This window comes from Oncorhynchus gorbuscha, linkage group LG04, assembly GCF_021184085.1.
Source record: "Oncorhynchus gorbuscha isolate QuinsamMale2020 ecotype Even-year linkage group LG04, OgorEven_v1.0, whole genome shotgun sequence".
In the NCBI taxonomy this organism is placed as follows: Eukaryota; Metazoa; Chordata; class Actinopteri; order Salmoniformes; family Salmonidae; genus Oncorhynchus; species Oncorhynchus gorbuscha.
In genome coordinates this window covers 30,400,895-30,425,232 of record NC_060176.1, presented here as the reverse complement: position 1 = coordinate 30,425,232, position 24,338 = coordinate 30,400,895, and the positions used below count along the sequence as shown (strand labels likewise).

Sequence of the window (24,338 nt, the reverse complement as noted above, 5' to 3'; positions counted from 1 at the left end):
TATATCTGCCAAAAAAGCAGACAATGGCCTGCTAAGGGAAACACTCGGCAAAGGTTAAGTTCGTTGTTGTGGTGCTAATTTGAAGTTGTGTTTTTTTGACAATCCTCATATAAGATGTTATGGCACTTAATAATTAATTATTATCCTGCACTTCGTGTATTCCCCTGACACGGTCTCTCCGCCAGCACGCACGCACACACACGCCAGCACATGCTCTCATTTATTCATGCGACAAAGAAGACAATCATACAGTGACAGAAGAAACCTTGCACAGACTGTTCTGTCTGACTACCAGTAACCGAAAGGTCGTTCTGCCCCTGAGCACGGCAGTTAACCCACTGTTCCCTGGGCGCCGAAGACATAGATGTCGATTAAGGTAAACCCCCGCACCTCTCTGATCGCAGAATAGCGCATATTAGCAAATTAACATACTCCACTCCCCATGATCAATAATACAAGCTATCCACCTCATTTTCAAACGTTGCTATGGGCACAGCCAAACAACGGAAGTGATGGATTCCACTTCGGCTTTACCTCCCTACTGCAGTTTGTCGGTAAAATATTAGTAAAATAAATAGTAAAAATAAATAGTAAAATATTTGAAAAAGTCCATTTAGAGAGTATAAAAGTCAAGTAAACAAGTATAAGTGTAATTTTATGCGTATTTAATTTGTTCGCTTATGTTAGCTAGACTTACTAGTAGGCTAGTTCTGTTGTGATAACATTAGTTGTGTTGTGTCAGAAACAGGAAGACTCTGAATGGATGGTGACAGCTATGTGATGAGTGTCTCACGGGCTCCTCTGATTGGCTCTTCAGCCACGGTGACACCTGCCACCCATGACAACAGATTTGTCGTTTAATTTTTCCCTGGATTACTGGAGCAAGTGAGTAATTAGAAGGGCCAGGTGAGAGGAGGGGAATGCTGATTGGGAAGAAATGGAACAGGCCTGAAAAAGAAAGGGGGAGGGAAGAAGAGAAAGAGAGAGATAGGGGTGGGAGAGAAGAAAATAGGAAAAAATGCAAGGGAGGACGGATGCTGTACTGTAGATGGAGAGAGAGAGAGAGAGAAAGAGAACAAGTTAGGAGGTACACAGGCATCCCCAGATTCATGGTTTTGACATCTGTGTCCTTCTCGACTCGCTGCTCACAGCCCATTTGGGGGGAGGGGGGGGCGGACAAAAAAAAGATCCCTTATCCCTTGACGCTGGACTACTCTGGTGAATGGGGACACATTTAAGGATGAAGAGGTTGTTAATGTGCTGGGTAGAATGAGGGAACTTCTGAAACACACTAATGTAAAAACACACACACAGAAGATAGAGAAATAACACGCATGAAGGCACACACGCCCATCAGTGAGTTATAGTGAAATAAGAAACCCCAAAAAGGAGAGAATGCTTGACAAATAACGACTTCCAACCAAGAGAAATCAGAGGTGGGGATTCAGTATCTCACCTATACTCTTTATCCTTCATTCTTTCTCTTTGCCCTCTGCTCCCCTCATCTGGCTCTGCCCCCTCTTTCCTCTTCATCTCATTCCATCCCTCTCTCTCTCTCTGACCTCTCATTTTCTACCCTCATCTTAATCTCTCTTTCCTTCTCTCTCTCTCTAGCCTGCACCCTCTTCTCCCCACCCCTTTCTCTTCCTGCCTCCTCCCCCTCCACCCTTCCCTCTCCAGGTGTGTGACCAGCCAGTAAAAGGCAGTGTTTCAGAACTACTCCTGTGTCAGGCCCTGTTTGTCACAAATCATTAAGCCTGGCCAGTGACAGACAGCAGCTGACCCTGAATATCCATATGCTCTCTCTCACACACACACACACACACACACACACACACACACACGCTGGCATGGGCTACACACCTGCGGTAAAAATCACAAAAACACACAGGCAGCAAAGCAGTGAAATACTGTACTGTGTACCATCTGTCAACATGTGTACAGACTAGAGCCGGGCGATATGGACAAAAACTCTTCTAAAAAAATTGACCCATTTTGCTTGATAACGATAAATACAACGATTTGTTTCACTTTTAAATGCACAGTTAATTTCCATTAGCGGCAGGGTTCTAGACAAACTTTTTCCAGTGCCTTTCAGAAGTAAGACAACTGAGATGGTATGGTTAAAAAAACAACTTAGCTATTTCATCTAACATGTCCAGAGAATGCATGATTTATATTTTGATATGCAACCTGATGAAATAGGATCCAGAAAGATCTGATTTATTTTTGACTCTTTAAGCGTGATTTGTCCATGATGGTCAGTGATGAAAAATCTGCGCACCGGAACAAAGCTCCTCGGTAGTCGTCGCGTCCCAGTCTGTTGACAGATGCTACGCTACAATACCAGTTATGTTATGTGTTTCTGTCCACAAGAGAATACTTTCAGCATTGCTCGTTCAGTATGCAAATCGAGAGGAAAAAAATAATAATGTGACGTAGGAAAAGTTGCTTCGGTAAGACGAAGACAATGTTGGTGTCTAATTATCGTCCCTGCACTAGTGTGCTTACACACACACACACACACACACACAAACCAAAGAAAACCACAATTAAGAGAATAGAACTTTGCAATGCATCAACTGCAGTGGTTCTGCGCTTTAGTAAAAAATAAAGCAGTGAAGTCTGCCACAAGTGATTTCTCATATAATTTAAAAATCCCGTTGCTCCACTTTTGACCAAAGTGGCATGCACGGCCGGACATAAGGCTCTGGAGACAGGTATACACGATAAAATGTTGTAAATGTACATATAAAACCACACTGAACTGGCATTGGATGGCTAGTGCCTTCTACTGCACTTCCTACAGGGGGCATTCCGTGGACTAGTGGAACAATACTGAAGTGTGTGTGGTGTGGAGTGTGGGTGTGTGTGCGCGTGTCCATGCATGTGTTTGCATCCATGTCCATAATAGAAAAACAAGCTGCCTGATAGCTCTGCTCAGTCATTGAGGTCACATGACGGTCATGCAACGTCTACTGTCATTTTAAACTCCACCCACAATATCATCAACCACAATAGATAGCGCAACAGAGAGTCTCTCTCTCGTAAAAAACCTGATCTAGCATATTAAGTGTATATGTTTTTTTATTTTATTGTCCATTTGTATTGTTCTTGTCGTTTTCTTAAATGCCATTATAAAAAGTGTATATGATAGTGCAACACATTTATCCCAATGGGGAAAATTAAGTAAGTACAGTACAGTACAGAGTGTGTGCGCGTGACTCACCTGAGCCCCCCTCGGCCAGGTAGAGGTCTCTGGCATAGAGAACCGAATCCAGCATTGACTCAAACAGCAGGAAGTAACCCTGGAAGAGAGAGAGGACAGATCAGTACAATACAATGGTCAGGGAGACATGCATCGGAGGGTTGCTGTCAATATCTCAGGTGCCACTTACTACAGATGTGCCCTTGAGCATGGCATTTAACTCCAGAGTTGACCCTGTGCTGCTCCCATACTGTAATGTGAGTGATTGTGTGGTGGGGATGGGTACTGTGACAGCAGGTTCCAACACATTTCCATTGTCTCTGCATAATGGATAAATAAAGATTTGATTGTCTATTTCATATGATCTCGTCACGTCTTGAATTATATTTTGCTCCGGTGGTTTTAAACATGGGAAAATATAGTTGAACAAGCAACTGCAATTGAAATTCGAGGTGAGATTTAAATAACTTAATATAATACAAATGTGACCAATTACTATAAGGTTTGGGCAAAGGTTGATAGAGTTCTCTTAATATATGGCGGTGGTGTTTAAAGTCAGGTCATCACCATCTGTGGTTAGTTTTGGTCACAATACTTTGTTTGGGTTAAGAGTGTAGTGTAGGCGTCCATCTGCATGAGAAAAGGAAAATACAAAGAAAAGACCTGAAGCATTTTGAAAACTCTGGGGGTATTTTGTTAAGAGGACATTTTACGCCAAAACAAGACATGGAAATGGTTACAGAAATTGTACCACAACACTCCGCATCCAGGTATGAAGCTCTCTCATTATTAGTGTCTGAACACACGCACTGTTTCCATAGCTATCATAGTAAGCTAGCTGGCTAGCTAGCTAGCTAGCTATATTGCTGTGTAACAGCCAACCGAAATCAGCACATTTTTATATTCAAAGTTAGTAACTAGCTAGCTACTAATGTTATTTAACTGTAATAAACATCGTTTTTTTTAAATTGCAGGATAGATTGCCATTTTGGCTAGTTAGCTAGCTTGCAAGCTAGTTTGTTTTTGCTAACAAAGATGCTAGGGCTAACGTTAAAGTTAGATAGGCTAGAGTAACTACAATAACTGTTCTTCTTTTGTTGTGTTAGCTAATGATGTGTTTTTGTTTTCATGGTGAGCAGTTGATCGGCTGAATGCCAAGTAATAGAGATTGGAGTAAGAGCGACAAAAGATCAGTTATTCCCATCAAGACTTAGACAGACCAGTTCCACATCCTAAAATGTTCACAAGGATTTTGATTCATGTTACTTGTGTCACAGTTCTCAAAATAAATATGAAATTATTGACGTGATGGAACTCGCATGCCAACAGATAACAAGCAATAGACTGACAGTAGTGAGAAATATAAATGGTTTCAGTTGTGCGATTCTATTAAAACCACCTGTTGAGTTTTCCGACTAGCTTGGAAAGACAGTACCGTGCAGTATCGAAGAGCCCTCACTGCTGCTCGATAATCCTATTTTTCCAACTTAATTGAGGAAAATAAGAACACCCCCCCCCAAAAAAAAAAATTATACTGTAGCAAAGCTAACTAAAAAGCAGCATTCCCATAGAGAGGATGGCTTTCACTTCAGCAGTAATAAATTCATAAACTTCTTTGAGGAAAAGATCATGATTCATGAGCACTAACCAAGATGGCATAGCAGTTCAGACGTCTTTTACATTTACATTTACATTTAAGTCATTTAGCAGACGCTCTTATCCAGAGCGACTTACTTTTGTCCTCGTCTTGTCGTGTCCTGTATATATATATATATTTACAACTTTTCACATATATTTTATTTTTATTTTCCATCAACTCATCTTCAAAACACTCTCCTGCAACCCGCCTCACCAATTTCTATTTATAAAAAAGTATTATTTACCTCAAATCTGTAATCCTCCAAGAAGCTAGCCAGAAATTCCAAGAAGCTAGCCAGAAACTAGTGAGATGCTAGCCAGGAGCTAGCCAGAAGCTAGCACAGACGCTAATCCAGAAGCTAATCAAAAGCTAGTTCAGAAGCTAGTTAGCTTCTTTACTGGCAAATCATTAGTATTCAGCTAACCACGGTTTGTGGTCATCAGCTATCCTTTAGCTCGAAAATATTTCGCCAGTTTTGTATGGCGCAGCGCAGCTCAGAACGGAACATACCGGACCAATTTCTCTCTCCATGTCCCTGGATTTCAACTGCTCTCTGGACATTCATACCTGGATCTCACAGCTAGCTAGCTGCTATCCGTGTGACTATCGGCTTTCGTCGATTCCGGAGCAAACATCAATTATTCCGGAGCTGGCCAGCTCCGTCAATCACTCCTGAGTTCCATCAATCACTCCGGGGCTGCAGTCACCTATCCGGACCCGTTTTACTGCCTATGCGACAATATCTCTCTCTTCATCACTCAATACCTAGGTTTACCTCCACTGTATTCACATCCTACCATACCTTTACTAGATCATCTTTACTAGATGCTGTTCTTCCACTAACCTCATTGCAACTCCCCTCCAAGTCTCCGACCACTACCTTGTATCCTTTTCCCTCTCGCTCTCATCCAACACTTCCCACACTGCCCCTACTCGGATGGTATCGCGCCGTCCCAACCTTCGCTCTCTCTCCCCCGCTACTCTCTCCTCTTCCATCCTATCATCTCTTCCCTCTGCTCAAACCTTCTCCAACCTATCTCCTGATTCTGCCTCCTCAACGCTCCTCTCCTCCCTTTCTGCATCCTTTGACTCTCTATGTCCCCTATCTTCCAGGCCGGCTCGGTCCTCCCCTCCCGCTCCGTGGCTTGACGACTCATTGCGAGCTCACAGAACAGGGCTCCGGGCAGCCGAGCGGAAATGGAGGAAAACTCGCCTCCCTGCGGACCTGGCATCCTTTCGCTCCCTCCTCTCTACATTTTCCTCCTCTGTCTCTGCTGCTAAAACCACTTTCTACCACTCTAAATTTCAAGCATCTGCCTCTAACCCTAGGAAGCTCTTTGCCACCTTCTCCTCTCTCCTGAATCCTCCTCCCCTACCCCCCTCCTCCCCTCTCTGCAGATGACTTCGTCAACCATTTTGAAAAGAAGGTCGACGACATCTGATCCTCGTTTGCTAAGTCAAACGACACTGCTGGTTCTGCTCACACTGCCCTACCCTGTGCTCTGACCTCTTTCTCCCCTCTCTCTCCAGATGAAATCTCGCGTCTTGTGACGGCCGGCCGCCCAACAACCTGCCCGCTCGACCCTATCCCCTCCTCTCTTCTCCAGACCATTTCCGGAGACCTTCTCCCTTACCTCACCTCGCTCATCAACTTATCCCTGACCGCTGGCTACGTCCCTTCCGTCTTCAAGAGAGCGAGAGTTGCACCCCTTCTGAAAAAACCTACACTCGATCCCTCCGATGTTAACAACTACAGACCAGTATCCCTTCTTTCTTTTCTCTCCAAAACTCTTGAACGTGCCGTCCTTGGTCAGCTCTCCCGCTATCTCTCTCAGAATGACCTTCTTGATCCAAATCAGTCAGGTTTCAAGACTAGTCATTCAACTGAGACTGCTCTTCTCTGTATCACGGAGGCGCTCCGCACCGCTAAAGCTAACTCTCTCTCCTCTGCTCTCATCCTTCTAGACCTATCGGCTGCCTTCGATACTGTGAACCATCAGATCCTCCTCTCCACCCTCTCCGAGTTGGGCATCTCTGGCGCGGCCCACGCTTGGATTGCGTCCTACCTGACAGGTCGCTCCTACCAGGTGGCGTGGCGAGAATCTGTCTCCTCACCACGCGCTCTCACCACTGGTGTCCCCCAGGGCTCTGTTCTAGGCCCTCTCCTATTCTCGCTATACACCAAGTCACTTGGCTCTGTCATAACCTCACATGGTCTCTCCTATCATTGCTATGCAGACGACACACAATTAATCTTCTCCTTTCCCCCTTCTGATGACCAGGTGGCGAATCGCATCTCTGCATGTCTAGCAGACATATCAGTGTGGATGACGGATCACCATCTCAAGCTGAACTTCGGCAAGACGGAGCTGCTCTTCCTCCCGGGGAAGGACTGCCCGTTCCATGATCTCGCCATCACGGTTGACAACTCCATTGTGTCCTCCTCCCAGAGTGCTAAGAACCTTGGCGTGATCCTGGACAACACCCTGTCGTTCTCAACTAACATCAAGGCGGTGGCCCGTTCCTGTAGGTTCATGCTCTACAACATCCGCAGAGTACGACCTTGCCTCACACAGGAAGCGGCGCAGGTCCTAATCCAGGCACTTGTCATCTCCCGTCTGGATTACTGCAACTCGCTGTTGGCTGGGCTCCCTGCCTGTGCCATTAAACCCCTACAACTCATCCAGAACGCCGCAGCCCGTCTAGTGTTCAACCTTCCCAAGTTCTCTCACGTCACCCCGCTCCTCCGCTCTCTCCACTGGCTTCCAGTTGAAGCTCGCATCCGCTACAAGACCATGGTGCTTGCCTACGGAGCTGTGAGGGGAACGGCACCTCAGTACCTCCAGGCTCTGATCAGGCCCTACACCCAAATAAGGGCACTGCGTTCATCCACCTCTGGCCTGCTCGTCTCCCTACCACTGAGGAAGTACAGTTCCCGCTCAGCCCAGTCAAAACTGTTCGCTGCTCTGGCTCCCCAATGGTGGAACAAACTTCCTCACGACGCCAGGACAGCGGAGTCAATCACCACCTTCCGGAGACACCTGAAACCCCACCTCTTTAAGGAATACTTAGGATAGGATAAAGTAATCCTTCTCACCCCCCCCCCCCCTTAAAATATTTAGATGCACTATTGTAAAGTGGCTGTTCCACTGGATGTCATAAGGTGAATGCACCAATTTGTAAGTCGCTCTGGATAAGAGCGTCTGCTAAATGACTTAAATGTAAAATGTAAATGTACCTTTGTCTGTACATTATACCTTGATGCTATTTTATCGCCCCCAGAAACCTCCTTTTACTCTCTGTTCCAGACGTTCTAGACGACCAGTTCTTATTGCTTTCAGCCGCACCCTTATTCTACTCCTCCTATGTTCCTCTGGCGATGTAGAGATGAATCCAGGCCCTGCAGTGCCTAGCTCCACTCCTATTCCCCAGGCGCTCTCTTTTAACGACTTCTGTAACCATAATAGCCTTGGTTTCATGCATGTTAACATTAGAAGCCTCCTCCCTAAGTCTGTTCTATTCACTGCTTTAGCACACTCTGCCAACCCGGATGTTCTAGCTGTGTCTGAATCCTGGCTTAGGAAGACCACCAAAAATTCAGAAATTTTAATTCCAAACTACAACATTTTCAGACAAGATAGAACTGCCAAAGTGGGCGGTGTTGCAATCTACTGCAAAGATAGCCTGCAGAGTTCTGTCCTACTATCCAGGTCTGTACCCAAACAATTTGAACTTCTACTTTTAAAAATCCACCTCTCTAAAAACAAGTCTCTCACCGTTGCCGCCTGCTATAGACCACCCTCTTCCCCCAGCTGTGCTCTGGACACCATATGTGAACTGATTGCCCCCCATCTATCTTCAGAGCTCGTGCTGCTAGGCGACCTAAACTGGAACATGCTTAACACCCCAGCCATCCTACAATCTAAACTTGATGCCCTCAATCTCACACAAATTATCAATGAACCTACCAGGTACCTCCCCAAAGCCTTAAACACGGGCACCCTCATAGATATCATCCTAACCAACTTCCCCTCTAAATACACCTCTGCTGTCTTCAACCAAGATCTCAGCGATCACTGCCTCATTGCCTGCATCCGTAATGGGTCAGTGGTCAAACGACCCCCACTCATCACTGTAAAACGCTCCCTGAAACACTTCAGCGAGCAGGCCTTTCTAATCAACCTGGCCGGGGTATCCTGGAAGGATATTGATCTCATCCCGTCAGTAGAGGATGCCTGGATATTTAAAAAAAATGCCTTCCTAACCATCTTAAATAAACATGCCCCATTCAAGAAATTTAGAACCAGGAACAGATATAGCCCTTGGTTCTCCCCAGACCTGTCTGCCCTTAACCAACACAAAAACACCCTATGGCGTTCTGCATTAGCATCGAACAGCCCCCGTGATATGCAGCTGTTCAGGGAAGCTAGAAACCATTATACACAGGCAGTTAGAAAAGCCAAGGCTAGCTTTTTCAAGCAGAAATTTGCTCCCTGTAACACTAACTCAAAAAAGTTCTGGGACACTGTAAAGTCCATGGAGAATAAGAACACCTCCTCCCAGCTGCCCACTGCACTGAAGAGAGGAAACACTGTCACCACTGATAAATCCACCATAATTGAGAATTTCAATAAAAAAAATTATACGGCTGGCCATGCTTTCCACCTGGCTACTTCTACCCCGGTCAACAGCACTGCACCCCCAACAGCAACTCGCCCAAGCCTTCCCCACTTCTCCTTCTCCCAAATCCGTTCAGCTGATGTTCTGAAAGAGCTGCAAAATCTGGACCCCTACAAATCAGCCGGGCTAGACAATCTGGACCCTTTCTTTCTAAAAATGATCTGCCGAAATTGTTGCCACCCCTATTTACTAGCCTGTTCAACCTCTCTTTCGTGTCGTCTGAGATTCCCAAAGATTGGAAAGCAGCTGCGGTCATCCCCCTCTTCAAAGGGGGGGACACTCTTAAACCCAAACTGCTACAGACCTATATCTATCCTACCATGCCTTTCTAAGGTCTTCGAAAGCCAAGTCAACAAACAGATTACCGACCATTTCGAATCTCACCATACCTTCTCTGCTATGCAATCTGGTTTCAGAGCTGGTCATGGGTGCACCTCAGCCACGCTCAAGGTCCTAAACAATATCTTAACCGCCATCGATAAGAAACATTACTGTGCAGCCGTATTCATGGATCTGGCCAAGGCTTTCGACTCTGTCAATCACCACAATCCTCATCGGCAGACTCGACAGCCTTGGTTTCTCAAATGATTGCCTCGCCTGGTTCACCAACTACTTCTCTGATAGAGTTCAGTGTGTCAAATCGGAGGGTCTGCTGTCCAGACCTCTGGCAGTCTCTATGGGGGTGCCACAGGGTTCAATTCTTGGACCGACTCTCTTCTCTGTGACATCAATGAGGTCGCTCTTGCTGCTGGTGAGTCTCTGATCCACCTCTACGCAGACGACACCATTCTGTATACTTCCGGCCCTTCTTTGGACACTGTGTTAACAACCCTCCAGGCAAGCTTCAATGCCATACAACTCTCCTTCCGTGGCCTCCAATTGCTCTTAAATACAAGTAAAGCTAAATGCATGCTCTTCAACCGATCGCTACCTGCACCTACCCGCCTGTCCAACATCATTACTCTGGACGGCTCTGACTTAGAATACGTGGACAACTACAAATACTTAGGTGTCTGGTTAGACTGTAAACTCTCCGTCCAGACCCATATCAAACATCTCCAATCCAAAGTTAAATCTAGAATTAGCTTCCTATTTCGCAACAAAGCATCCTTCACTCATGCTGCCAAACATACCCTTGTAAAACTGACCATCCTACCAATCCTCGACTTTGGCGATGTCATTTACAAAATAGCCTCTAATACCCTACTCAACAAATTGGATGCAGTCTATCACAGTGCAATCCGTTTTGTCACCAAAGCCCCATATACTACCCACCATTGCGACCTGTACGCTCTCGTTGGCTGGCCCTCATTTCATACTCGTCGCCAAACCCACTGGCTCCATGTCATCTACAAGACTGCTAGGTAAAGTCCCCCTTATTTCAGCTCGCTGGTCACCATAGCATCTCCCACCTGTAGCACACGCTCCAGCAGGTATATCTCTCCAGTCACCCCCAAAACCAATTCTTTCTTTGGCTGCCTCTCCTTCCAGTTCTCTGCTGCCAATGACTGGAACGAACTACAAAAATCTCTGAAACTGGAAACACTTATCTCCCTCACTAGCTTTAAGCACCAACTGTCAGAGCAGCTCACAGTTTACTGCACATAGCCCACCTATAATTTACTGTACATAGCCCACCTATAATTTAGCCCAATCAACTACCTCTTTCCCAACTGTATTTAATTTATTTATTTATTTTGCTAATTTGCACACCATTATTTTTATTTCTACTTTGCACATTCTTCCATTGCAAAACTACCACTCCAGTGTTTTACTTGCTATATTGTATTTACTTTGCCACCATGGCCATTTTTGCCTTTACCTCCTCATTTGCTCACATTGTATATAGACTTGTTTATACTGTATTATTGACTTTATGTTTGTTTTACGCCATGTGTAACTCTGTGTCGTTGTATCTGTCAAACTGCTTTGCTTTATCTTGGCCAGGTCGCAATTGTAAATGAGAACTTGACACAATGATGAAAAGAATCATGGCCTCTTAAACATTCAAGCTGCATACTGGACCCTATTCCAACTAAACAACTGAAAGAGCTGCTTCCTGTGCTTGGCCCTCCTGTGTTGAACATAATAAATGACTCTCTATCCAACGGATGTGTACCAAACTCACTAAAAGTGACAGTAATAAAGCCTCTCTTGAAAAAGCCAAACCTTGAACCAGAAAATATTTAAAAAACTATTGGCCTATATCGAATTTCCCATTCCTCTCAAGAAATTTTGAAAACGCTGTTGCGCAGCAACTCACTGCCTTCCTGAAAACAAACAATGTATACGAAATGCTTCAGTCTGGTTTTAGACCCCATCATAGCACTGAGACTGCACTTGTGAAGGTGGTAAATTAACTTTTAATGGTGTCAGACCGAGGCTCTGCATCTGTCCTTGTGCTCCTAGACCTTAGTGCTGCTTTGATACCATCGATCACCACATTATTTTGAAGAGATTAGAAACCCAAATTGGTCTACACGGACAAGTTCTGGCCTCGTTTAGATCTTATCTGTCAGAAAGATATCAGTTTGTCTCTGCGAATGGTTTGTCCTCTGACAAATCAACTGTACATTTCGGTGTTCCTCAAGGTTCCGTTTTAGGACCACTATTGCTTTCCCTATGTATTTTATCTCTTGGGGATGTCGTTCAAAAACATAATGTTAACTTTTACTGCTATACGGATGACACACAGCTGTACATTTCGATGAAACATGGTGAAGCCCCAAAATTGCCCTCGCTGGAAGACTGTTTCCGACATAAGGAAGTGGATGGTCGCAAACATTCTACTTTTAAACTCTGACAAAACAGAGATGCTTGTTCTAGATCCCAAGAAACAAAGAGATCTTCTGTTGAATTTGACAATTAATCTTGATGGTTGTACAGCCGTCTCAAATAAAACTGAAGGACCTCTGCGTTACTCTGGACCCTGATCTCTCTTTTGACAAACATATCAAGACTGTTTCAAGGACAGCTTTTTTTCCATCTAAGTAACATCTACGACAATCAGACATTCTACGACAATCAGACATTTTCTGTCCAAAAATGCAGAAAAATTAAACCATGCTTTTGTCACTTCTAGGTTGGACTACTGCAATGCTCTACTTTCCGGCTACCCGGATAAAGCACTAAATAAACTTTATCCGTGCTAAATACGACTGCTAGAATCCTGACTAGAACCCAAGAATTTGATCATATTAGCCTCCCTACACTGTCTTCCTGTTAAGGCAAGGGCTGATTTCAAGGTTTTACTGCTAACCTACAAAGCATTACATGGGCTAGCTCCTACACATCTTTCCAATTTGGTCCTGCCGTACATACCTACACGTAGGCTACGGTCACAAGACACAGACCTCCTAATTGTCCCTAGAATTTCTAAGCAAACAGCTGGAGGCAGGGTTTTCTCCTATAGAGCTCCACTTTTATGGAATTGTCTGCCTACCCATATGAGAGATGCAGACTCGGTCTCAACCTTTAAGTCTTTATTGAAGACTCATCTCTTCAGTAGGTCCTATGATTGAGTGTTGTCTGGCCCAGGAATGGGAAGGTGAACGGAGACACTGGAGCAACGAACCGCCCTTGCCGTCTCTGCCTGGCCGGTTTCCCCTCTCTCCACTGGGGTTCTCTGCCTCTAACCCTATTACAGGAGCTGAGTCACTGGCCTACTGATGCTCTTCCATGCCGTCCCTAGGAAGGCTGCTCCAGTTGCAACTGTTCTTCCTGCGACTATGGAACCCTGACCTGTTCACCGGACATGCTACCTGTCCCAGACCTGCTGTTTTCAACTCTCTAGAGACAGCAGGAAAGGTAGAGATACTCTCAATGATCGGCTATGAAAAGCCAACTGACAATTACTCATGAGGTGCTGACCTGTTGCACCCTCGACAACTACTGTGATTATCATTATTTGAACATGTTGGTCATTTATGAACATTTGAACATCTTGGCCATGTTCTATTGTAATCTCCACCCGGCACAGTCAGAAGAGGACTGGCCACCCCTCATAGCCTGGTTCCTCTAGGTTTCTTCCTTATGTCTCTCGGTCCCAGCTTTGATTCACCTGTACTGACCTCGCCTTCTGGATAGCAGGATGAACAGGCAGTCACTCGGGTGGTTGTTGTCCTTGATTCTTTTGGCCTTCCTGTGACAGCGGGTGCTGTAGGTGTCCTGGAGGGCAGGTAATTTGCCCCTGATGATGGGTTGGGCAGACAGCACCACCTTCTGGAGAGCCCTGCGGTTGCGGGCATTGCCATACCTGGTGTTGGTACAGCCTAACAGGACGCTCTCAATAGTGCATCTGTAAAAGTTTGTGAGTGTTTTACATGACAAGCCAAATTTCTTCAGCCTCCAAAAGGTTGAAGAGGTGCTGTTGTGCCTTCTTCACCACACTGTCTGTGTGGGTTGACCATTTCAGATTGTCAGTGATGTGTACGCCGAGGAACTTGAAGCTTTCCACCTGCTCCACTGCGGTCCCATCGATGTGGATAGGGGTGTGCTTCCTGCTGTTTCCATGATCAGCTCCTTTGTTTTGTCGACAATGTTGGACATCTTGAAGCAAGTGAGGACAGCATACTGGGATAGGGAGAGATTGAATATGTAAACACCATCCAGCTGGTCTGCACATGCTCTGAGGATGCGGCTAGGGATGCCGTCTGGGCCGGCAGCCCTGCGAAGGTTAACATACTTAAAATGTGTTACTCACGTTGTCCACGGAGAAGGAGTCCTTGGTCCTTGGTAGCGGGCCGCGTCGATGGCACTGTGTTATCCTCAAAGCGGGCAAAGAAGCAGTTTAGCTTTTCCGGAAGCAAGACGTCGGTATCCGCGACGTGGCTGGTTTTCCCTTTGTAGTCCGTGATTGTCTGTAGACCCTGCCACAGGCGTCCCGTGTCAGAACCGTTGAATATCAACTCCACTTTCTCTCTATAATGACGCTTTGCCTGTTTGATTGCCTTACGGAGGGAATAACTACACCGTTTGTATTCGGCCATATTCCCAGTCACCTTGCCATGGTTATATGCGGTTGTTCCGCTTTCAGTTTTGCGTGAATGCTGGCATCTATCCACGGTGTCTGGTTAGGGTAGGTTTTAATAGTCACAGTGGGTACAACATCTCCTAAACACTTTCTGATAAACTCAGTCACCATATCCGTGCATTCGACAATGTTAGAGGCTTCCCGGAACATATCTCAGACCGTGTGATCAAAACGATCTTGAAGTGTGGTTTCCAATTGGACAGACCAGCGCGGAATAGTCCTTACCACGGGTACTTACTGTTTGAATCTCTGCCAATAAGAAGGGAGGAGCAAAATGGAGTCGTGATTTGATTTACCGAAGGGAGGGCGGGGGAGTGCCTTGTAGGCATTTCAAAAGGCTGAGTAGCAGTGGTCTAATGTTCTCAGAGAGAGCGCAACAGTCAATGAGTTTGTAGAACTTCGGTAGCGTTTTCCTCAAATTGTCTTTGTTAAAATCCCCAGCTACAATAAAAGCAGCCTCAGGAAATGTGGTTTCCAGTTTGCATAAAGTCCAGTGAAGTTCTTTGTGGACAGTCGTGGTATCGGCTTGAGGGGTAATATACACAGCTGTGACTGAGATAGTTCTCTTGGGGGGGGGGGGTTAATATGGTCGGCATTTGATTGAAAGGTATTCTAGGTCTGGTGAACAAAAGGACTTAGATTCCTGTATGTTATCACAATCACACCCGTGTTTTAATCACAATCAGTGTTTTAATCATGAAACATACACGCTCACCTGATTTCTTCCCAAAGATGTATTTATTCCTGTATGCACTATATACTGAGAACGCAGCTTGATGTACGGACAAAGACAGTATATCCCGAGAAAGCCATGTTTCTGTGAAACAGAGTATGTTACAATCCTTAATGTCTCTCTGGAAGGAGATTCTCTTCCTGAGCTCGTCTACCTTATTATCCAGAGACTGAACATTAGCAAGTAATATACTTGGAAGCAGTGGATGGTGTGCGCACCTCCTGAGTCGGACTAAAAGTCTACTCCGAATACCTCTTCTCCACCGGCGGTATTTTGGATCAACCTCTGAAATCAGATAAATTGCCCTGGGGGGTATGAACAAAGGAACCAATTCGTGAAAGTCGTATTCCCGGTCGTAATGCTGGTGAGTTACTGTCGTTCTGATATCCCAAAATTATTTCCGGCTGTATGTAATAACACAAAACATTTCCTGGGCTAATAATGTAAGAAATAACACACAAAAGGAGTTAGAAGCAGAGCTGCCCAATCTGTCGGCGCCATCTTGCACATTGCTTAGACAGTCCCTGGGAGCAGGCCGCGTTGGTGGCACTGTGTTATTCTCAAAGTGGGCGAAGAAGGTATTGAGCTTGTCCGGGAGCAAGACGTCAGTGTCCTGGGACGTGGTTGTTTTTCCCTTTGTATTCGGTGATTGTCTGTAGTCCCTCCCACATATGTAGTGTGTCTGAGCCGATGAATTGCGACGCCACTGTGTCTATACTGACATTTTGCCTGTTTGATTGCCTTACGGATGGAATAACTACAGTTTGTATTCAACCATATTCCCAGTTACTTACTTAAATGCGGTGGTTCATGCTTTCAGTTTTGCGTGAATGCTGCCATCTATAGGTGTCGCTGCACTGGGGGTGTGTGAGGGGAATACAACTGATACCAGCACATCTCATCTGAACTACACTGAACAAAAATATAAATGAAAGATGCAACAATTACAATCAGATAATAATATGACTACGTAGGAAATCTAGAGTAGTGCATTACTTTGCATTCACACCTAATAATAATTTAAAAAACACTTAAGTCAACTAAATATGTACAATATATACAGGAGCTCTCAGACTATGCTGCCATTACAGCACCATGGCAACCCTCGACAAAATATTTCCAGGCAGAAATTAACCAACCAAAAACATACGAAATCAAAATATTTATGAAGAGTGGGAGGGGGTTACTAATTGTAATTTTATGACCCTCTTTCCTTCCCACACTTGTCGTGGAGCACTCTCCACGTTCCCTGCTATTCCGAAGCCCCTCTGTCAAGGGGAAGGTCTGACCCTGGCGTGGCCCTGTGTTCAGCTCCACTACATAGCACATTAGCCTGGGTATTATTCCATTATTACATCTTGTTGGCTTCATCCTTACTGGTGTGCACTGCTGACAAATGTCTTTTTTACCAAGCCAGCCTGCAACCCTTCCTATAGACCTAACTGCTCCTCTTTTGGCTCGGTTCAACCTCAACCCCTAGATCCTTTACTGTTGCCCTTTGCTGTAAATAACATTGGTGTAACTCACCCTTTTCCTCCATGAGGCCATATTGCTTTCATCCAGACCTTCAAACAGTAAAGATGTGGATAGATGAAAGCAATATGGCCTCAGGAAGGGCAGTGGAGCAATCCCCATATTGCTTACACCAATCCAGTCCTTTCAGATCTGTGCATACCAAAAGGGTAGGAGCTCATGAAAGGGGCTAGGTCCAGAACCTCTTTGAGAGAAGGAAATGAGGAAGATGAGGAGAGGTGAAGTAGAGGCGCAGAGAAAGGGAGAGGGAGAGCAAGTGAGATGGCGTCGGCCAGATGCATAATAATTCACAGATGATTATTCAAATTAAGATAACCTTTCAGCAGAAAGAGGAGAGAAGATAAGGGAGGGAGACAAACTACAATCGCCACCATCTCATGGCCCATGGATGAACTGAAAAGATGATGATTGCCTCAGAATTTAAAGTAGCGTTAGGGTCTACATTGGTCCCCCCTGCCCAACAGTAACCCGTTATTTTCCACTCCAGAACCAAAGTCCATATCTACTGACTGGCTGACTGTGTTAGTCCTGGTCTCTCCTTTTCTCAGAACCAGGTCGTTGTTAAAACGCTCTCGCAACGTATCCCGACCTCATAATTTAGAGCTCAATTTCACGGGACACTGCCTCACCTGAAGGAGAGGGAGGGGAAGACTCTGAGAGGAAGAGAAACGTCTGGAAGGAGAGTTACGCCTTCCTTTTTCTCCCATAATGCGTTGGGACGATCTCTTCAAGCCTAACAGCGTGACTCACAATCCGACCCCGCTACGCCCTTCTCATATACACACACACTGTTTATTAGCAAAACACAGGATCCATCTCCACGTCACTGCACTGGGGGTGTGTGAGGGGAATACTCACATCTCGTATCTTAACTACACTGAACAAATATATAAACAAAACATGCAATAATTTCAAACATTTTACTGAGTTACAATTCAAATAAGGAAATCAGTCAATTTAAATGAATTAATTGGAGCCTAATCTACATTGGGCACAGATACTTAATAAAAAATAGGTGTGGATTAGAAAAGCAGTCAGTGTCTGGTGTGATCACCATTTGCCTCATGCAGCGCAACACATCTCCATCGCATAGAGCTGATCAGACTGTTGATTGTGGCCTGAGGAATGTCGTCCCACTCTTCAATGGCTGTGCAAAGTTGCTGGATATTGACAGGAACTTGAACACGATGTCGTACACGTCAATCCAGAGCATGCCTAACATGCTCAATGTCTGGTGTCTGGTGAGTATGCAGGACATTTTCAGCTTCCAGGAATTATGTACAGATCCTTGCAACATGGGGTCGTGCATTGTCTGAGCACAGACGACCCCACAGGTGAATAAGGCGAATGTGGAGGCTGGCGTGGTTACACGTGGTCTGTGGTTGGTTGGACTGCCAAATTCTCTAAAAATAACGTTGGAGGCAGCTTATGGTAGAGAAATTAACATTAAATTATCTGGCAACAGCTCTATTGGACATTCCTGCAGTCAGCTTGACAATTGCACACTCCCTCAAAACATGAGACATTTGTGGCATTGTGTTGTGTGACAAAACTGCACATTCTAGAGTGGCCTTTAATTGTCCCCAGCACAAGGTGCACCTGTGTAATGATCATGCTGTTTAGTCATCTTTTTGAAATTAACATTAAATTCTCTGGCAACAGCTCCTTTTGGACATTCCTGCAGTCAGCTTGACAATTGCACGCTCCCTCAAAACATGAGACATTTGTGGCATTGTGTTGTGTAACAAAACTGCACATTCTAGAGTGGCCTTTAATTGTCCCCAGCACAAGGAGCACCTGTGTAATGAGCATGCTGTTTCGTCATCTTTTTTATATGCCACACCTGTCAGGTGGATGGATTATCTTGGTAAAGGAGAAATGCTCAATTAACAGGGATGTAAAACTAATTTGTACACACAATTTGAAAGAAATAAGCTTAGTTCTTTTCTGTGGTTGTTCATTTTAGTATAAATTTGTTGCAATCAATGAGCTTGCTGCACCTTTCTACTGACAATGTGGCCCACTTTTCAGCAGAAAACTGCTCTAATTCTTCAATATTTGAAGGGAGGCCTCCACCAGCTGCCTCCACTCAAGGACATTGAGACTTGTCCCAGAGCCACTACTGCGTTGTCTTGGCTGTGTGCTTAGGGTTGTTGTCCTGTTGGAAGGTGAACCTTCGCCACAGTCTGAGGTCCTGAGCGCTCTGGAGCAGGTTTTCATCAAGGATCCCCCTGTACTTTACTCTGTTCATCTTTCCCTCGATCCCAACTAGTCTCCAAGTCCCTGCCACTAAAAAACATTCTCACAACTTGGCGCTGCCACCACCATGCTTCATTATAGGGATGGTGCCAAGTTTCCTCCAGATGTGATGCAGGCCAAAGAGTTCAATCTTGGGTTTAGTCAGACCAGAGAATCTTGTTTTTCATGGTCTGTCTTTTAGTTGACTTTTGGTAGACCCAAAGCGGGATGTCATGTGCCTTTTACTGAGGAGTGACTTTCGTCTGCCATTTCTACAATAAAGGTCTGATTTGTAGAGTGTTGCAGAGATGGTTGTCCTTCTGGAAGGTTCTCCCATCTCCACAGATAATCTCTGTAGTTTCTCTGTAGTCAGAGTGATCAATTTAATCAATTTTAGAATAAGGCTGTAACGTAACAAAATGTGGAAAAAGTCAAGGGGTCTGAATAATTTCTGAATGCACGGTATATAAAGCCCTTTTTTGGGGAAAAACAATCATTCTGATTGGCTGGGCCTGGCTCCCCAGTGGGTGGCCCTATCCCCCCTCCCAGGCCCACCCATGGCTGTGCCCCTACCTAGTCATGTAACATCCATAGGTTAGAACATAATGCATTTATTTTAATTGACTGACTTCCGTATATGAACTGTAACTCAGTAAAATCACTGAAATTGTTGCATGTTTTATTCATATTTTTGTTCAGAATATATTTTGTGTTTATTGTGTTTTATATTTTATTATACCGAGTGCATTTGGAAAAGAGACCTAGGTCTCAAAATGTATTCCATGTCAAAATGAAGGATAAATAAAAAAATATGTGTCAACTCAATTCAAACAAGTACCTCCCAAATTAATCAATTGTCTCAGTTCTCACTCTAAGTTGCGTTCAACGACTAAAAAGCACTTTTTTACATTTGAAAGTTTTCATTTCCAATTAATAATGGTATATAGTGAATCTTTCAGTAGGGAGCTTTATGTTTCCATATGCCTCTTAATCATCCATGAGCTTTTCAGCTAGCTCCTAAATCAGCAGGGCTTAAGGTACAGTGAACTAACCAACAGACCAGTTAAACTACAACAGCATTCTCAGTAACAAATGTTTTACATGTGGTTATCTACTGTAGTTGAAAGCACTGACCGAAGTCGCTCTTGATAAGTGTCTGCTAAATTACCAAAATGTAAGTGTATTAGTTGGGTATTATTCTAATGAGCTCTGCCCCCCAAAAAGAAAACTGTTTCAACAAACAAAATCTGGTCAGTTAATTTCGACAAGAATGAATCTGGTGCACATCAAGTTCAAAAGAGTTAAGTACATTTTACAAGAGACAATTACATTCAACCATAAAATTTGCATTTATTGTGTAATGTTAATAAAATATGATAAAGCAAAACTTAAGGGCAGCCATAATCTCTTTTTTGTTGTTGTTTAGAGCCAGTATTCTTTATCCCTAGACACACTCATTTAGAATGCCTCAAACTTTAACAGTACTTAAAGCTGTGTGTGTGTTTGTTTGAGAAAGAGAGATTGTGTGTGTGCAAGTGTAAAACTTCCAGAACATCTATAAGAGTGAGTAGGCCTACTTGAACACTGGGAGCATAACTAGCTAGAAGTTAGTTACAGTTAGTGTTTTCACCATAAACGGCACAAAAGTAACTATCAAAACAAAATGTGTCCCCATCCCTTACAAGCAAGCCCTAACTCAATGCACTGCATTATAAATGGAAAACTCTTTCTTTAGGGAAATATGTGAGCAAATTCATTGCGACTCATCACGATTAACTAATGCTATTAACCACTTACACTCGTGGGAATTGGCCTATATGGATAGGGATACATTTAAATGTTTCTGACGGGAGAAATATGGAAACCATATGCATAACCATGGTAGCAATTAAAAGGGAATAGTTAGGAGATTATAGGAAAATTATTAGACTAAAGATGAAGACAACAATTCACCTGACAAGACTGAATCCAAATAACACATTTTATTTTATGTGCATTTACTGTACTTTGCCGCATTTGTTGATAACAAAATCTGAAAATACTCTGGATACATACAGTAACATGACAAGAAAATTTGTGGTAGGTGCGATATGAGACAAAAAAAAATGACAAGGGTTTGAGTGAGAGTTCTAACTGGTGTTTCCAAGTAGCCACACACACACACACACACACCTCTCCAAATTGTGCAGTTCATAAGTCATTTCAATGCACTTTTATGACTCAAAGATGAGTCGTGAACTATAAGTTGTTGTTTTTTTAGCTCTCCTAGCGGTGTTGAGGAACTACAGAAAGCACAATTGTAGTTGTTTTGTTTGGAACCCAGCCCTGCATCTCTGCCTTTACGCTATTGTTGTTATTTACACAATCCAAAAAATGGTCCATTATAAATCGCAATCTAGTTTAGGTGGGCATAATTTTAAAGCTTGTAGTTACTATTGCCAACATGTATAGCCAAAATACAATATTTCAGTGTTAGGCTTTCACAAGGCAATTCAGAAAAGTAGACCATAATTTGAGTGCATAGAATTGGGTCATGAGTGCATTCAGACCAGTGGCGGTTGGTGCCGTTTATGATTAGGGAGGATGATTATTTGTTTCATGAGCATGGCCTTATTTCTATTACAGCATATTGGATGACTGTCATTCATATTCCATTCGGCCATCACGGTTGCCTAATAATCCCCAGTCTCCTCTCCCCTGTAACTATTCCCCAAGTCGTTGCTGTAAATGAGAACGTGTTCTCAATCAACTTACCTGGTAAAATAACGGACAAATCAAATTCAACCAGCTCAATGTAACACCGATAGGCTACTGCATGATACTCTACTTTTCTCTGTACCAATCATGAGGTTCCTACAACCTAGCCTATGAATGTTTACAGCGTAGTTGCACAGGTCGAGCAAATTTTGAGTAATCAAGGTGACAGACAGTGACACATTCAATACTGCCTTGTACACTCTTGCCTGCATCTAGCTGATCAAGGATGTATTCATAAGTCCAACAGTTGCAACTTCTATTAGACACATTCAGTTATGTTTAACCCTGTTTTGTTCTGTTTGCTTCCGTTTAAGAAAAGTTTTTGAACATAATCGGTGGTGCGAACACACCGCTGATCACACGCAAACAGTTGACTTTCATAGCAGCCACATAAAAACAGCATGATCGTTTTGCTTGTTGTATATATATTTCCTTCTAAGACTAATTCTTCTTCTGATCCTGTTTAATGCAAGGGCACTTCCGTTCCAATTTCTGTACTGGATTACAGGTACTATTCTCTAAAAGATACCTTTTCCCTAATTTATCAGTTATCAGTTCTGGCCCTTAAAGGCAAAGGTGCAGGGCCTGTGGCCGGCCTGCTGGAGATGGTGGTCCTTTTCTCTCCTTTTTTGTTCAGAGTTGAGAGAGGGGAGAAGTACTTTTCTAGTCCTGCTAGGTCACATGGTATTACACCTACAGTAAGTGTTGTCTTGGACGTAGAGAAATTATTTTGTGGACATATTTCAAGTGTCTTAAAATACCTTTTTAGCTTTGCTTTTCCTTAGGGTGCTTTTTAGTTGTTCAGTTGTGTTATTTTTTTATCTTATGTTTGTTCTGTAGTAAATATTTCAGCTTTTTATTTTCGCAGTTTTTTTTATTTGTTTTTCCTGTGAAGCGCATTGTGTTGCATTCCATGTCTGAAATGTTCTGTATAAATAAAGCTTGATTTGAAAACCAACTTCAGGTTAAGGTCAATTCAAAATAATGTTCAGCATGTGTGTCAATGTGCGTATGTTTGTGTTTTCAAGTGTCTGTCTCTGTGAGTGTGTATGTGTCACCATGTGTGTATGTGCCTATGCATGTGTGGGTGAGTGACAGTCAGTCCGACTGGGCGACAGTATGACTGATTACTGCTGTCCTCCACTTGGGCAGGTGAGACTCCTTTTACTGATAATGAGGCTAGAGAGGATCTGATAATTTGGCTCCACAGATCTACCGCACACAGTTAGTGTGTGTGAATACGTGTTGAACTCTCCCCAAACAAACTCTGGTGCCCTCCAAAGTGGACGTCGAGGAAAAATTTGCCCACCTCAAAACAAATCCTCATAAAATAGGATTTTTAAAAAATGCTGTCAAATCTACAGACCACAAACATTAAGCCAAAGTCTTTCACGTCTTCCTTTTGCTTGATAAGTTATGAAAAGTGTGTTTTCCTCAATTCAATTACCTACCACCTCCCGGAGAAAAAAAATAATTTTCTGAAAGCCTTCTTTCCAAGTCAAGCTTACCCTGCTTCATTTACTTTTCAGCATCATTTGCTACTCACTTCCCAGTGACCTAGGGCAACCAATGGAAATAAGCTTCGCGCTCACATTGAAGAGACCTAGATGTGGGTTTCAATATAAAAACTTTCTCTCCGGGATCAAGGCCACAAAACTGATTCTAAAGCCAACTTCACTCATGAGAGTCCTCCCCCCTCCTCCCATCAGAAAAACAGTCACCTAGACCCATCAGACCTGATTGATCTCTAGGTAACAATCTTTATTTAGCTTCTCAGTAATTCAACCCCGCCTCCCCCCGGTCTCATGTCTGGCTTCATCCCAAATGGAACCTTGTGCCCTACATAGCAAACTACTTATGATCAAAGCCCTGTGACCCCTGGTCAAAAGTAGTGCACTATATATGAAATGGAGTGCCATTTGGGACACAACCTCAGAGAGAGAGAAGAAAGAGAGGAACAGTGAGAGAAACAGATCAATGCTTTGAGTTATGAAACAGTGGCACGGCTAAAGGCCATCTCTCAAACAACATCCCGGCTAGGTAGACAGGCGACTTGTTTCACAAAAATTAACCCGCCCCCATTAATCACCAGCCCGAGTGATCCCCTATCGTCTCGTCTGAAAGTGGGAGACGGCCAAAAGTTCGGACATTTTCTGATGGAACTTGTCACGTCTCCCTCAGGGTAGAGAGACCTTACTGGATGGATCACTTTACATCACCCAGTTAACTTGTAGTGTGTGTATTACTGAGTAAGCTTCACCTAGGGCCAATATTTTCAAATCACACACTATGAGAAGTAGCATATGACAAATGTTCTCTGAACATAAAGGCTTTCTTTGCCTTTGTTGACCAAATGTTGTGATTATCTCAGAGATAAAATATATTTAGACTGTGCCTTTAATATTCTCCTATCACTTCAAGAGTGAAAGGAAGCAGTCATGTTCTCTAGAAGTGTCTAATTTTAGTGATGTCCCTCCTGTGTATCCATAGCACCCCTTTGGCTGGTTGGCAGAGGTAT

The 24,338-nt window shown here is 43.9% G+C and overlaps 1 protein-coding gene across 3 annotated transcripts in view; it reads right to left on the bottom strand.

Annotated features, from left to right (window-relative positions):
- Positions 1-24,338, bottom strand: part of prmt3 (protein arginine methyltransferase 3) — a 114,478-nt gene that overhangs the window by 62,997 nt on the left and 27,143 nt on the right. For all 3 annotated transcript variants that reach the window (XM_046346500.1, XM_046346498.1, XM_046346499.1), the window contains exon 11: positions 3,230-3,308. In XM_046346500.1, the coding sequence (XP_046202456.1) occupies positions 3,230-3,308 (79 nt within the window). The remainder of the gene's footprint in view (positions 1-3,229; positions 3,309-24,338) is intronic.